The sequence below is a fragment of the Vitis riparia genome, chromosome 18 (genome assembly GCF_004353265.1).
Source record: "Vitis riparia cultivar Riparia Gloire de Montpellier isolate 1030 chromosome 18, EGFV_Vit.rip_1.0, whole genome shotgun sequence".
Classification (NCBI taxonomy): Eukaryota; Viridiplantae; Streptophyta; class Magnoliopsida; order Vitales; family Vitaceae; genus Vitis; species Vitis riparia.
The window spans coordinates 998,076-1,012,403 of record NC_048448.1 but is presented as its reverse complement, the minus strand read 5'-3'; the positions used below and the strand labels follow the sequence as shown (position 1 = coordinate 1,012,403).

The following is a 14,328-nucleotide window of genomic DNA, read 5'->3' as shown; positions in this document are numbered from 1 at the left end:
ACTGATTATTAAGGAGGAGGCTCAATTCGTAAGGAGGAGATCCATTCAAAATCCTCATATATAAACCTATCTAGAACTTAGCAACGAAGGCAAACTTAAATTAATGTTAATCATGTCTCCCTTGTTTGTACCTAGGAGTAACACTTAAGCATAATAGTGTTTAGGAGGCTTTTAATGTTAATCAAGCCTTTGTTAGTTATGACTAGAAGTAAGATTAGGAAATCATTAAATCTTGCAACAAAATTAATACCCCATTTGTTCATAATTAAAGAGCGGGCATATTATAAGGAATTTAACATCATATAATAAAATTATATCTCCATTAATAAACAAGACCCTTGTGATAGACTTTTGGTTTCCAATTGAGTCCCACCCAGGATTCAAAGAATTCAATAAGATGGCATTGTCAATTAATTAATATGAATTATGGATGGAGATGGGTTAGTAATCTTAAAACATGATGTCATTACCATCTTTTGTAACAGTAAAAAGCGTCAATTCATTCAAACTCAAACGTCCAAGAGGAGAGTGGCGGTGGTCAATACATACATGTACTAGTGGATATTTAAATTAATTCTTAAGCTTAATGATTGAGGAGACGGATGGTCATAAAAATAGAATTTTTCTCATAATTCATTTCCCAATTAGAGAGAAACTTGCCTCATAACTTTGTCATAATTCATTTCTCAATTAGAGGAAAACTTATTTTATATATTTTTATGATTAAATAAAAATGGATAAGTTATTAATAATCTAATCAAATAACTAATTGATGTTTGGTAAGATTAAGTTAATACTCTTTGCATGGTTAGACATCAGATGTCACAATGGGATTCAACAATATCCCATAATGCACATAGCATGCACTTGTTCATACGCCTGGGGGCCATATGTCAAACCCTTTCTCATAAATAAAATGAGAAATTTTTTGTTATATAAATACATTTTGCTCATTTCTTTTGCCCTCCATAAAATAAAGAATTAGATAATTGCCCCCCTCAAGCCATTTGCTGGCTCCACTATTGACGATCAAGGGTCTTTTCTCATTTCGCGGCTTATAAGGAAGCCTAATAAACTCGAAATTAAACGTAAATCTAAGTCTTATTTTATTATAATTTAAATTAGATTTTGCAGTTATTTTTAACCGTTTATATTCTTTTTATTATTATTTTTCCACCATTGACGCACATATCTTAGATTCTCAATCACGTTACTGCTTCTTTTATAATCCATCTTTTCCTTCCTTCTAGCACGGATCCGAACATACAGAATTGATGCATGAAGTATTTTATTTTGATAGGTACGAATCACAAGGGGAAGAAACAGTTCTTTTCCTATATATAAAGTGGCACTATCTTCATGAAGCAACACCCAAGAGTTCTAAAACTCTCTTCCGCACACTTCTGTTTAATTTTCTCCATTATCATCATTTCTCTCGATTTTCAACTGATAAGATCATGTACTAGTCCCTTTGGCTTTGTGTTGTGAGTTTGTTTATAGCAAGCATAACTCATTGGGTTTACAAATGGAGGAATCCTAAATGCAATGGCAAACTCCCTCCAGGTTCAATGGGATTCCCACTTATTGGGGAGACCATCTAGTTTTTCATTCCAAGCAAGTCCTCAGACATTTCGGATTTCATCAAGAAGAGGATGAAAAAGTAAGCAAATATACAAATTATACAATACATTTATAGAAGGTAGTTGTGGGGCCTTATCCCATGTGTCCACCCACGAATACTTCCACACGTCTGTCCACGTGGCATTGTCCCAGTTAGGCCACATGTCACTTCTTTCATCACTGCTAAGACGACCTTCAAGGCATCTGGAGACATCTTGTTCAGACCATTTGCGCTGTTGAGCAGCTCGTATCTTCCTGATAGCCTCAAATCTTCTCTGATATGCGAGACCCTAGTTAGCTGACACCGGATTGATTGATGGGATTCTTCCCATCCTCATGTCTACTTCAGTAGACAGACACGTCAAGTCTTAGGTCATCAGCAAGACTGAAAGGATGGCAAGTTGTGTCATGGCGCGCTGTCTGACACAACCCCCAGCCACCTTGTAGAGGTAATGATCGTCTTGTCACTAATGCGCAATCATCACCATAAAAGCCAACTCAGCACTACTGAGTTCTTCTCCAAGTCTGACTTAGGCTTTGGAGGGTGTGTCCGGACAACTCATCCGGACATCTTTGTGCAGGGAGACAGAAAACCCAGATTCTGGTACCGGGGCGGGAACCTTCATTGCCACATCTAATGGAGGAATTCATCCTCAGTTGACCAGGTATCAACATTGGCGACGTCTGTGGGAACGAAATACAAATGACAACACATTCCAGAAGTCGATTGTCGGCCATGGGTAGCGAAGACTACTTCAACCGGCGCGAGAGTATGGAAAGATGCAAGCCCTACTCCATGAGACAAGAAGACTCAGGGAAGAGAACAAAGTGTTGCGTATTCAGGTGTCCTCATCAGGCCCTTCTCATAGCCACCGACCTAGGAATGAGCAAACGAATTCCAGGCAAAATGAGGAGGCGACATATCCTAGGAATGCGAAGTTCCCCTATAACAAACAAGGAACGCAACCTGAGCAAAGATACCCCTACCAACCTATCATGCACTGTAGGATGAAAACTCTGACTCCACTCGCGTCTCAATAAAAAGGAGGCGCGATAGAAAGCCCCAACTATCGGACATATTCCTCAAATTTAGTTGGAGGAATATTCCCTAACTAAAAAACTATACTAAAAATAAATCATATTAAAAATTGTTATAAGTATGTGTAAAAATTATTAAATATGATCATTTATCATGTCAAAATTTTTAAATATCCATGTAAACTTTGAAATTATTAGAAAAATATTTATTATTCTAATTATGATTGTAAGATTATTAAAAATTTATAACTTTAGAACTTTTTTACTTTGAATTCTTTGTCCCCATTTTTTTTCTTTACTTTTATATCATAATGTTGGATTTGGCTAACAGAGAAAGGAATTCATCCATAAGAGTTTATGCTTGCCTTAAACACACAATTACATCCGGAAATCTTATTTTCTTCAAACATTCTTGTTTCAAAATATATATAAAAAGTGTTATCTTATCATATTTGTCTTTATTATTACAATTTATATATACTTTTATCTAATATTCAGAACTTATAAAATGATTTCTATTGACAATATCATAACCAGAAGTTACACAGATAATTTCTAATTATGTTGTGTAAATAGAAGTTATACAAAATAAAATTAACAATTAATAATTTTCTAGTAAGAAGCTGTATAGATATCTTCTAATTCTATTGTATAATTGAAAGTTATATAGAACAAAATTATTATTAATTTTGTACAATTTTATAACCAAATTATACAAAGAAGATTTCATAGCCTCAAGCTATGCAAATTTTTTATTTTATTATAATAAAATTACTCATAGCTAGGAGTTATGACAAATGATCCTTTCATTTTTATTATTTAGTTAATATTCTCTAATCATTATGTTTTTTCTTTGAGCATGTTTTTAATAATATTGTCTAATTATTAAATCATTTAATAGATTATATTTTTATCATAACCAAGTATAAAAATATAAAGAAAGACCTATTAAAAAATTATAATAATTATTTTCATATTTTTAATAAGCAATTAAATGAAATTTGAACACAAGATAATTAAAATTAATTTACTTATTAAAGTTTTTTATGGATGTATTAAAAAATATAGAATATATAAATATTTTAGGCAGACAAACTTGTTTTAAAGACCTAACCATTTTTCATGTGAAAGAAATGAATTTGAGTCCCAACCTTCCTCTTTACTTTCTAAGAAGTAATTATTGCGTTTTTTTTTTTTTTTTTGGTGAAATCAATTTTCCTCTTCTTTTTTCATATCAGTTGGGCCTGAGATCTTAATATTTCCCCTAAGTTTTATCGAAAATTGGTGAAATTTTAATCTATAACTCATACTCAAAATGGTTCAACCTAAATATCTTATCAAACATCTCCAAATGAATGTTTGACCGTTACTTTTAAGAATGAAAATACCTCTTTCTTCTTGAAGTCACGTTGTACTCCATATTAGGGTCTTAATTTGTTTTTAGCCTTTCCTTACCATGAATACTCATCTTTATAGCTTGTACTTGATCAATAACAAAAAATTTCTCACTCATGAGTTTTTGGTTGGATTGTTTATATTGTCATTGCTCTTCCTCAAAGAATTAAGATAGGTCCTTAAAGACGTCTTGAGATTTATATTGGCCTCATTGTCCATGTCTCTATTACATCTTATTGGTAATGTTTTTATGGTTCACTTTGTAGATTACATGTTGATGAAACAATTTTTCTACCATTAGAGAAAAGAACACCAATTCTTAAAAGTTGGTGAGAGAACTTACTTGAAATCTATCAAATTTATCTTATTTTGATCATCTTACATATCAATATGAACTAAAAGTTCAAAAGACTACTCATTTAAAAAGATTTATACATCAATTATTAAATGCATTCATTGATGGAAAGACATTGACAAAGTCACATACCTGGACCGTAAAAAGTCCAACTCACATTAATGTCATAACAAATGAATTCAAAACATGTTTGAAGTGTGATAAAATTATTAACTTGAAAGATACACTTTCTTAAAAGAGAAAGACATGAAGCAAGGCATATATGAAAAGACATTCTTGAAGAGACTAGTTATGAAAGGGTCAACAAAAATGTCTAATCGGTCCCAAGTGGATGAATTATGGATGAATTCGAAATTAAAAAGGATAGTGCAAAATTTAAAAAAAAAATATGCAGCATAGATAGAGTTAGATTCGTTAATAAAATGAGAAATATTTTGACATGTAATCCAAACATTAAAAGACGTTAAGCTTGTCAAATACAAATAGGTGTTTGTAAAAAATATAATAAGAAAAATATTAATATCATAAGACATAAAACTCGACTCATGGTTCAAAGTTTTTCACGAAGACATGGTATTGATTCCAAGAAAATATACTCTCCTGTTATGGACATAATTATATTAATTAGATAGTTGATCAATTTGATGGCCTTAGAAGGAAGGGATCTGCATGTCATGGATGCCAATAGGTTTATATATTATTATAGTATCATATAAGCATGTTCTACAATTTATTTATTATTATTCCAATATTTTAAAGAAGAGATTTGTAAAGATCATTTTCTATTCTTTGAATTAAAATTAGGTGAGATGTAAGATATTTTTACAAATTCTAATTTAAGTATTTCTATACAGTAAATATAACTCAAACCTTTTTTTTTTTTTTTTTTTTGCAAAAATTGGTTTTAAAATGTGTTTGCTCAAATATGCCAGGTTGCAGATGCCTTTACTAAAAAGGTGAAGGCAACAATGATACAAAATTTTGAGTAATGACAAAGCTTTGACATTCATTAGCAGTGAGAGTGGATTAGTATAACCAAATTCTGATTTATTGCGACGCCATAGTCTCAAATTGGAGAAAAATATTTGAATTGGAAATGGATGGAAAAGCTAAGATATAGGCATCCTTGAATAGGAAATAAGAAATATAATTCTAACTAATATTTTATTCATAAATATTATTTATAAAAGAAATTTAAACAGGGATCAAGGAACTAAAAAATCCCAATTACATTTAATTAATTCACTCTTTTATTCATGATTAAGGAAAAATCAACAAGAGAAAGGCCATCCTCATATGAGGTCTAGCAAGATTCATACAATATGTATATATATATATATCAATACTATTAATTTAACACGGTAACATTTATTTAAAGGTTTCAAGAGAACCTTGTATATGCATCACCTTATGACTTTGACATATATGTCAAAGTACTACATCAAACTTATACTTGAATCCCATTTATACTTGTTCTCAACATCCATGCTTTTTCGAAATGTTGATGTGGAAACCATTTTCAAATATCAAACCGGGAGACCGAGCTATCTTTCCTCCTTTGATCTTTGTCAACCTTTCCAATTAGAGATTTTGAGTCATCAATTTTATACTATATTCATGTCATGTATGGGGCATACACGTCAAATTAAAATGATGATATTACCTATAATTAGTGACCAAGACATGGAGAAAGGTTGCCATTAAAACCTTGGTGAACTCTGCTCCTGCGCATGATCTTGAGCTACATCCGAATGGCATGAAATTCTTTGCCCTAACACCAGCTCTGATATCCTTTGTACAAAATAAAATAAAAGTTATCATTGTCATATTTTAGATATTGTCTAATTCTATCAAGTTAATTTTTATAGATCGAAAAACACACACTTCATTTCTAAGTAATTTAAGCTAAGGTGGCATTTTGATACTTTTTCTCTCTTTTTTTTTTTTACAAATAAAAAATAGTGAGATGGTAGAGACTTACATTATATATATATATATTTTTAAAACTATTTAAAACCTAGGTCAAACTTTAAAAAATTTGTTAGCAGTTGCTAAAAATATAAGGTAAGTTTCTTCTTTTCACTCTCTTTTTTCTTTTATTTTTTTAATAAAAATTCTTATATTTTATATAGATGATATACTACTACTTTTTTATTTTTGAAAATCAGAATGAAAATATGATATTTTTGCTTTAAAAAAATGGTAATAAATACCTTCCATCGCCATGGATTGAAAGTAAGGGGATCAGCAAAAGTATTAGGGTCTAGTTGAAGAGCTGCAGGATAAAGCAGGATTATCCAGCCTGCTGGAATTGTATATCCTGTAGATATTGTAAGATCCATTTAGCATAAATGAATGTTACGTAAAAATCATATAGTATACAACTTTAAATCCATAAGAATTCAGTTTTTATACTTACCATTTACTTGAATGTCTTTTATTGCCCTTCTCAAAATCCCTGGAACAATATTTGCTAATCGAAGAGTTTCATTGATAACCTACATTTTCATTTGGTCAAATAGTTTGCACAAATTAATTTATGTCGGCATATGTATATGCATGTATACTTAAAATAACAACCTACTTGATGAGTAAAAGTCATTGATTTATATTCCTTCCATGAAATTCCAGAATTTGGATTTTCCTTATTTTTGAGGATTGCCTCATGCTCCTCCTGCAACATAATCAAATAAGGTTTTGAGTCCAGTAGGGTTATGTATGAAAAATGATAATAGAATATAACTGAGACTAAATCTGATTTCAAGGTTGTTAAATAATTATCACTTACAATTAGCTCTTGCATTGCCAAAGGATGTTCAGTGAGGAACTTCAGAGCTAACGTTGTGGCAGTGGAAATTGTCTCAAAACTAGCAAGTAAAATCCCAAACACAAAGATAACGATATAGTCATCTGATAAGAACTTTTCTTTCTTTGCATCATCAACCAACTTATCAAGAAGATCTCCTTTATAACTTTCTAACGTAACTTTTCTCTCTTTCAGTAGATAACGGATCAACCTTTTTGCCTCCTTTTGATTCTAAAGTTTAATTTATATAAAATTAATCAAATGAAATATATATATATATATACACATAATTGTAACTCTAAAAGTTTTAGAGATGAAAAAGAGTCTTAGAATTACCTTTAGACACTCATGGAAAGAAGTACCCGGGATATTCAAAGGAAATGAAAAAAGAGCTTGTAAGATATTGGCAAATTTTTCACTAAAATGTGCTCCCATCTTCTTAAAGTCATCACTAAGTACCTCCATCCCAGTCAAATCAAATACCATCTGTAAAAGCCATCAAATCTAGTAAATGTTAAGAGAATAATTCAACTTTTTTTATCATAAAATTTATAATTATTGATCATTTTTGCTTAAGGTTTGTGTCAATTATCACATAATCTTGCTAGCTATTTTTTTTCATTATTTTCATTATGTTAGCATTTTTTTCTTAATAAGGTGAATAAGGTGAGAGGGGACAAAAGTGCAGAAATATCATAGTCACTAACTTGGATATATTTAACAAAAAGGAAGATCAGACCAGTGGTTGAAAGGTTGATATTACCGACGAAAGGCATGCTTTGATTTCAAAGGCAGGCAACTTGGACCAATCATGCAGCCTTGTACGTATCAGATCTTCAGCCTTGGAAAGAAGTTTGTCCTTCAGGACCTCCGTACCCAAATAAGCCAAGATCAAGTTCCTAGCATACTTGTGAACATAACCAGTCGCAGCATTAGATGAAGGATCCAGACCCACAAGCTTTGCAAAGGAGTCCAAGTACCATAACTCCACCAACTTCCCTTCTTGTTGGAATATATAGTAGTTGAAGTCTGGGTCCGATGACACCACCACCGGTCGTCCTACCAAGTTTGTACAGAACAATGGACCGTATCTAAAAGGCATAAAACAAAGAAAGAAATAATAAATTTTGTTGATATATAACAAGTACTAGTAGTATAGTACTATAGATTAGAAGTAAAAACAAATAAGTGTTAATTGTACGATTTGTATACTTGCTTACTTTTTCATCCTCTTCTTGATGAAGTTCGGAACGTCCAAGGACTTGCTTGGGATGAAAAACTGGATGGTCTCTCCAATGAGTGGCAATCCCATGGAACCCGGAGGGAGTTTGCCATTACATTTGGGATTCCTCCATTTGTAAACCCAGTGAGTTATGCCGGCTATAAACAAGGTTACAACACCGAGCCAAACAGACCCGTACATGATGTTTAGAGGGAAATTCAGAGAAGATGAGGATGATGATAACTCTTGGGTGTCACTTTATATGGGAGTGGAGGCTGGTGGAATTGTTACCAAGGACTAAGGAGTATTAATTGTTTCTCTACCTTCTGCTTAAAATATCACTAAGCCAGGTAGAAGAAAACTCAAGTATTTTTCCTTTCTTTTTTTTATTCTTTTTTTTATAAAACACATTATAGCAGTATAAAACTTATTTGATTACATTTTCAAAACTGACTCTTAAAATCGATTTTGTATTATTTTTGCGAACAAAACTGTATTTAAATTATTTAAAAATAAATTTTCAAAAAATTAGCTTTAGAAAAATATTTTTGAAGTTGGAAGACTCCTTTGTCTTCATTTTTACAAGTCCATCGACAACCATTATTATAATAATAAGAAGTTTTAAGTTATATATTGAGGGTATTTGTTTTTTTAACTTTTTACTTAAAGCAATTTGCTTTCAAACTTTAAATATATAGTTTATTTTTTTATTTTTCATGATTTATTATAAATTTTTTACTAAATAAAAATCAAAATATTTTATTTTTTCTAAATGCAAAAGTAATATATTAGTTTTTTTTTTTACTTTTTAATACTTAATAGAAATAAAATATTACAAAAACAAATAATTGAATACTTAACACTATTAAATATTATTTAGTTTTAAGTTCTATTTCAAATTAAGTGAAAAAAAAAATATCAAGTTAATTCTCTCCAATTAGCTACCGACATGAAATTATTAATATAAAAGAAGTGGAAAATCCAAGAGGGTGTTTGATTATATCTTGTTTATAAACTAGTAAAAATATCAGTAAAACTAGTCTTTTTAGACTATAAATATTTGGTTAATAAGGGTGAAATAATCTCCAAATAAAAAATCTAACTCTTCTCATGTTTTTCTAGACAAATAACTCATTTTTAACATAAATGTCATTTTTTATTTCAAGTATTTATACATAAGTTTTAAAAGAAATTATTATTTTCACAAGAAAATAATAAGGGCATTTTTATCCAAATTGTGTCAAAAAATAGTGTAAGATTAAATTTCAAAAATTAGGTTTTGAGATACCCTTTTAATCAAATAACTATTTAGTCTATTACAACCTACTACTTTTAAACTAATGAAAACTAGTACTACAAGTACAAACAATTGCTTATTATTATCATCATCATTATTATTATTATTATTATTATTAAATTAAGGATAAAAATATCGATTTTTATAGATATATAAATAACTTAAATTTACGGATATATAAAAAAAATATCGATAGATATTCTCGACATAAAATATCAATGGTGATGCAGAAATTGGTTAAAACTCATGAAATATTTGAAAATAAATTTTAAAAATCACATAAGAAGTAATAATAAATATATATTTTAAGATTGTTTTGTTATGCATATTTTATATAAATTTATCTAATTTGAATGTATTATATATATATATATATATATGTCTACTACATTTTTAAACCTTGCTACTACCACTACTGTTACTATTATTAGACTACTACTATTAGCAACTACTACTATTAAGCATCTATATCTACTACTACTATTCTTACTATTATTATTATTAAATAACTAGTACTACTACTATTATTATTATTGAACCACCACTACCAGTATCATTATTATTATTAAACAACCACTTCTACTACTATTATTATCTACTTTTTCTTCATTGTTGAGTTCCTAATAGTAAACATCATTAATTAAAGCAAAAGGTCAAAATCAATTTTTAAACAAATTAAAATCATATTTTATGGTTGTCGTTTTTTAACACATAAAAATCGGGAAAAGAAAAAAAAAATGAAATGAGATTGTTTTCACATGAGAAAATTAGTTTAGTGAATTTTATATAAAAAAATGGAAAAAGAAGAAAATGAAATACATCTAAATTGAATCTTTTTTATTCAAAATATTATTTTTGGAACAAATTCAAGATGGAGAAGCAATATGACGACTCTTAGCTTGCTTCTTTGGAAGAGAACATGAATTTGAATCAAGAAAAGGGGATGGATTGACTCATGCTCGATGTACCATTTTTCAACATTGACATACCATTTTTCAATCTCATATCATACTTAACTAAGGTTGGTTCCATATTTATTATTTGTGATATCATTTGAATGAAAACTAACCGTATTGGTTGGGAATATGACACTTCTTTTATCGGATGAACTTCAAATATACTTTGATGATACATTATTTATAATGTAAACGATATTTACTGTTTGGGCATTGAATTTATCATCTCATACTCTGTATTATCCTGTTGAGAATGGTCCATCCAATTAATGACAACAAGGGGCTTTAAAGGCTAATGTTTGGCTCATGGCAAACTATTTTTAAGAAGTGTTTGATTCTTTATATATTTTTTAAAACATACTCAAACAAATACCAAACTTTTATTTAGAATAATATTTTGTTTTTTGATTTAATTATAGGGTAAGTTGAACTTAAAGTTAAACCGAACCCGCATTAGTTATGAAATAAATTGTGTGAACATAAAACTATATATATATATATATATATATTTGTTACAATATTAAACATTTTTTTAAATCATAAGCTTTTTAATAAAATTATCCAGCTTTGAAATAGTAAATTTCCATAAAATAAAATAAAAAAGAAAAATAAAAATAAAAATAAGAATCTCATATTTTGGTAGGCACCAACATGAAAAGTTGGAACTCCTTGTCTTTTTCAACTTAGAAAAAGCAAGAGAGTGTTTCATCGTGTGATTTAAAAATAGTTTTATGTTTTAAAAAATGGAAAACTTTTTTCAAAATTTTTAACATTGTTTGATAGTTGTTCTTTAAAAACAATTTTTAAAAATAAAGTGAAATAAAGAACAATTTTTAGATAATAAGTAAGAATTGTTTTCAGCGATTTTAAAAATAAAAGGATAATATGTAATTTGACCATGTATTTTCAAACTTGCTTTTAAAAATTGTTTTTAAATTAAAGAATAAAATACTTTTAATTTTAAATTTTTTATAATTATTTTAAAATTTAAATTTTTATAATTATTTTTAATTTTAATAATATAAAATAATATATTTATGACATTAGTTCAATCACTGGTTTATTTAATGAACTGTGAACTAATAACTTTTTCGGTTCAATAATCAGTTTGATTCTAAAAACATTTATGCTAACTACAATTAATGGAGGTATACATTTCATACAAAGAAAAATTAAAACCATATTTATAAACTGTTCTTGAATATATATTTTTATTATTTAGAATAAAAAATAAAATTTTAACTTAAAAAATAATTTTTTGAGAATTCATTCTGAAATAGGTTAATTTTTTAAAATAAATGTAACTCAGTTATTTTTTATGGAATTTAAAATATGAAGACTATATGTGATTTTTATAATATAAATAAAGGGAGAATTACCCATTAGGGTAGGAAATAATTACTAGGAAGACTCACTCATCTTAAGGACAATTTTACCCTGAAGATGTTTTCTATATTATTTATAAATAAATTTGAGATTGTCAATGATGTGGGACTCATACATGGTGATAAGTACATGTAATCAATAGTACATTCCTCAGGTCCAAAAAAATTGTTGTTCACTTTTGATTAAAAATTTGCTATTTTTTTTAATTGATATTTTTTATAGACGCTTATAAAAAAATTCAATATTTCATAAATAAAAACCATATCTTAAAGTTATTATATCATTTTATATATGGAACATACAATTAAAACTTTGTTATCATAATAGAATGAATAATTATTTTTTACGAGTACTCATCAATTGAATAATATATAAATATTAAATTGACTAACACATAACTATTAAATGAAATAACTCACAATTATTCATTGGGTAATATATCATGTGAAAAAATTAAACAAAAATAAATCAAATTATGTTGTAATATATTGTAATGATAGTATATTTGTATTATAAGTATAATGAATTTATGGCGTACCTATATTTCATTACAAAAGTAATAATTCTAAAAATGTTTATTCATACCCTATTGGTATTAACACTTTGTATCAATGTATTAACAACATTCATCCAGTGCATTAAATTATTTAATAACTTTTGTATATATAAAAAAACTACAAGTCTCGTGAATTCAAATTAGTATTTCATTTGGTTTCAAAAATTATTTATGATATAAGTATGTGGTGAAATATGGTATGAACATACAAAATTATCATTTTTATAAAAAATTTCAAGATTTTCCTAATTATGTTTTATTGTAATGTAAATATATTTATATTGTAATTATAACATATTTTTGTTGTACCTATAATTATATATGAAAATTAAGAAAAAAAACACTATGCAAAGGAAAAAAATCATGTAAATTTTGAAAAATTATTTTAATACAAAACATAATTTATCAATTTAAAATTAATATATATATATATATATATGAAAAAATCATCATTTTTATTATATAATATAAAATTTATTTTTTTCTTAATAAAATTAAAAATTAGAATAAAAATAAAAAATGTAAAAAAAAACAATAAATGGTATATTGAAAATATTTATTTTGAAGTATTTTTGTTTTAAATAGTAAATTTAAATAACAAATTATACTATCATTATATATAATAATTGTAAGGGTTAAACCCGATTTAAAATTTGAATGTCACTAATTACAATAAATATGGGGTCCACACACCATAAATGTCTTGACAAATCAAGTGCTTTAAATGCTTTGAATTTTAAAAGTTTTAGTTGAAAGGTAGTTTTGGTATTTAAGCCTATTAAAGTCCTCCCCAAGAATTATTAGAAGAGACCATCATTTGCAGTAATTATTCCACCACAGCCCACCTTAATGGGTAATTCTCCCATAAATAAATATGAGAATTAATCAAGAAAATTGGTTTTTTTTCATATTCATGTTATTATATAGATTTTTATTTATAAAAATAATTAAAAATTATTTTTAATAATTATTCTCAAAACAATTGATTTTTAATTATCATTTTTTAAAACATTCCAAAAAATCTTTCTAACTTCACAATTTGTTAAACGGTTCATTCAAGAAAAGAGAGGTCAAAGATATGATAAACATATCTGCCCCAAGATCCACTTTAAAAGTATGACGGTTATTTCACACCTCAAATATGAAGGTTTACGGTGTCACACAAACCATCATCTTGTAATCGAAAGTTACCAAATACTATATAGTAAATTCTTGTTTAGAGTTGTAGAACAAAATTCTATAATCTTCATATTTCAACTTTAAAACTAATATAAAACCAAAATATTATTGTCCAAATAACTATCCAAAAATAAAAATTTATACCAAAAGTCCTAATAATATCAAATTCCCAACCTATCAATCACTTTTTGCCCAAACTACAAGTACTTAAAAAATTATCAATAAGAATGAGCTCAAAATCCAATAAAGAATATTAACATAATTAGATGGATTAAACATTTTCAATTATGATTACAAATAAGAGATCAAATGTATAATTTTTTTCATACAAACTTTTGAGTTCAAACATGTTAATACATCCAAAACTTTTCAACCAAATATTTTCATATCTATGTCAAAACAATTTTATATCAAATGCATTCAAAATATTTTTACTTTGATTATCAAATAACAAATTTGAGACTTTACAAATGAGTGGTTAGTCTCAAATTTATCCCTTTTAAGATGGATAAAACCAA

The 14,328-nt window shown here is 27.7% G+C and overlaps 1 protein-coding gene and 1 long non-coding RNA gene across 2 annotated transcripts; one reads left to right on the top strand and one right to left on the bottom strand.

Annotated features, from left to right (window-relative positions):
- Positions 1 to 1,386: 1,386 nt before the first annotated feature.
- On the top strand, positions 1,387 to 2,320 carry LOC117907788. The gene is made up of 2 exons (XR_004650060.1): positions 1,387 to 2,069; positions 2,202 to 2,320. It is a non-coding gene; the product is annotated as an uncharacterized LOC117907788 (long non-coding RNA).
- A 3,503-nt stretch (positions 2,321 to 5,823) lies between these two features.
- On the bottom strand, positions 5,824 to 8,637 carry LOC117906952 (cytochrome P450 87A3-like). The gene is made up of 9 exons (XM_034820247.1): positions 8,435 to 8,637; positions 7,978 to 8,305; positions 7,551 to 7,700; positions 7,197 to 7,445; positions 6,993 to 7,082; positions 6,828 to 6,906; positions 6,622 to 6,728; positions 6,072 to 6,199; positions 5,824 to 5,981 (listed from the first exon to the last, which is right to left on the bottom strand). The coding sequence occupies exons 1-9, from the start codon at positions 8,635 to 8,637 to the stop codon at positions 5,885 to 5,887; spliced, it is 1,431 nt and encodes a 476-aa protein (XP_034676138.1). The 3' UTR covers positions 5,824 to 5,884.
- Between the last annotated feature and the right edge of the window lie 5,691 nt (positions 8,638 to 14,328).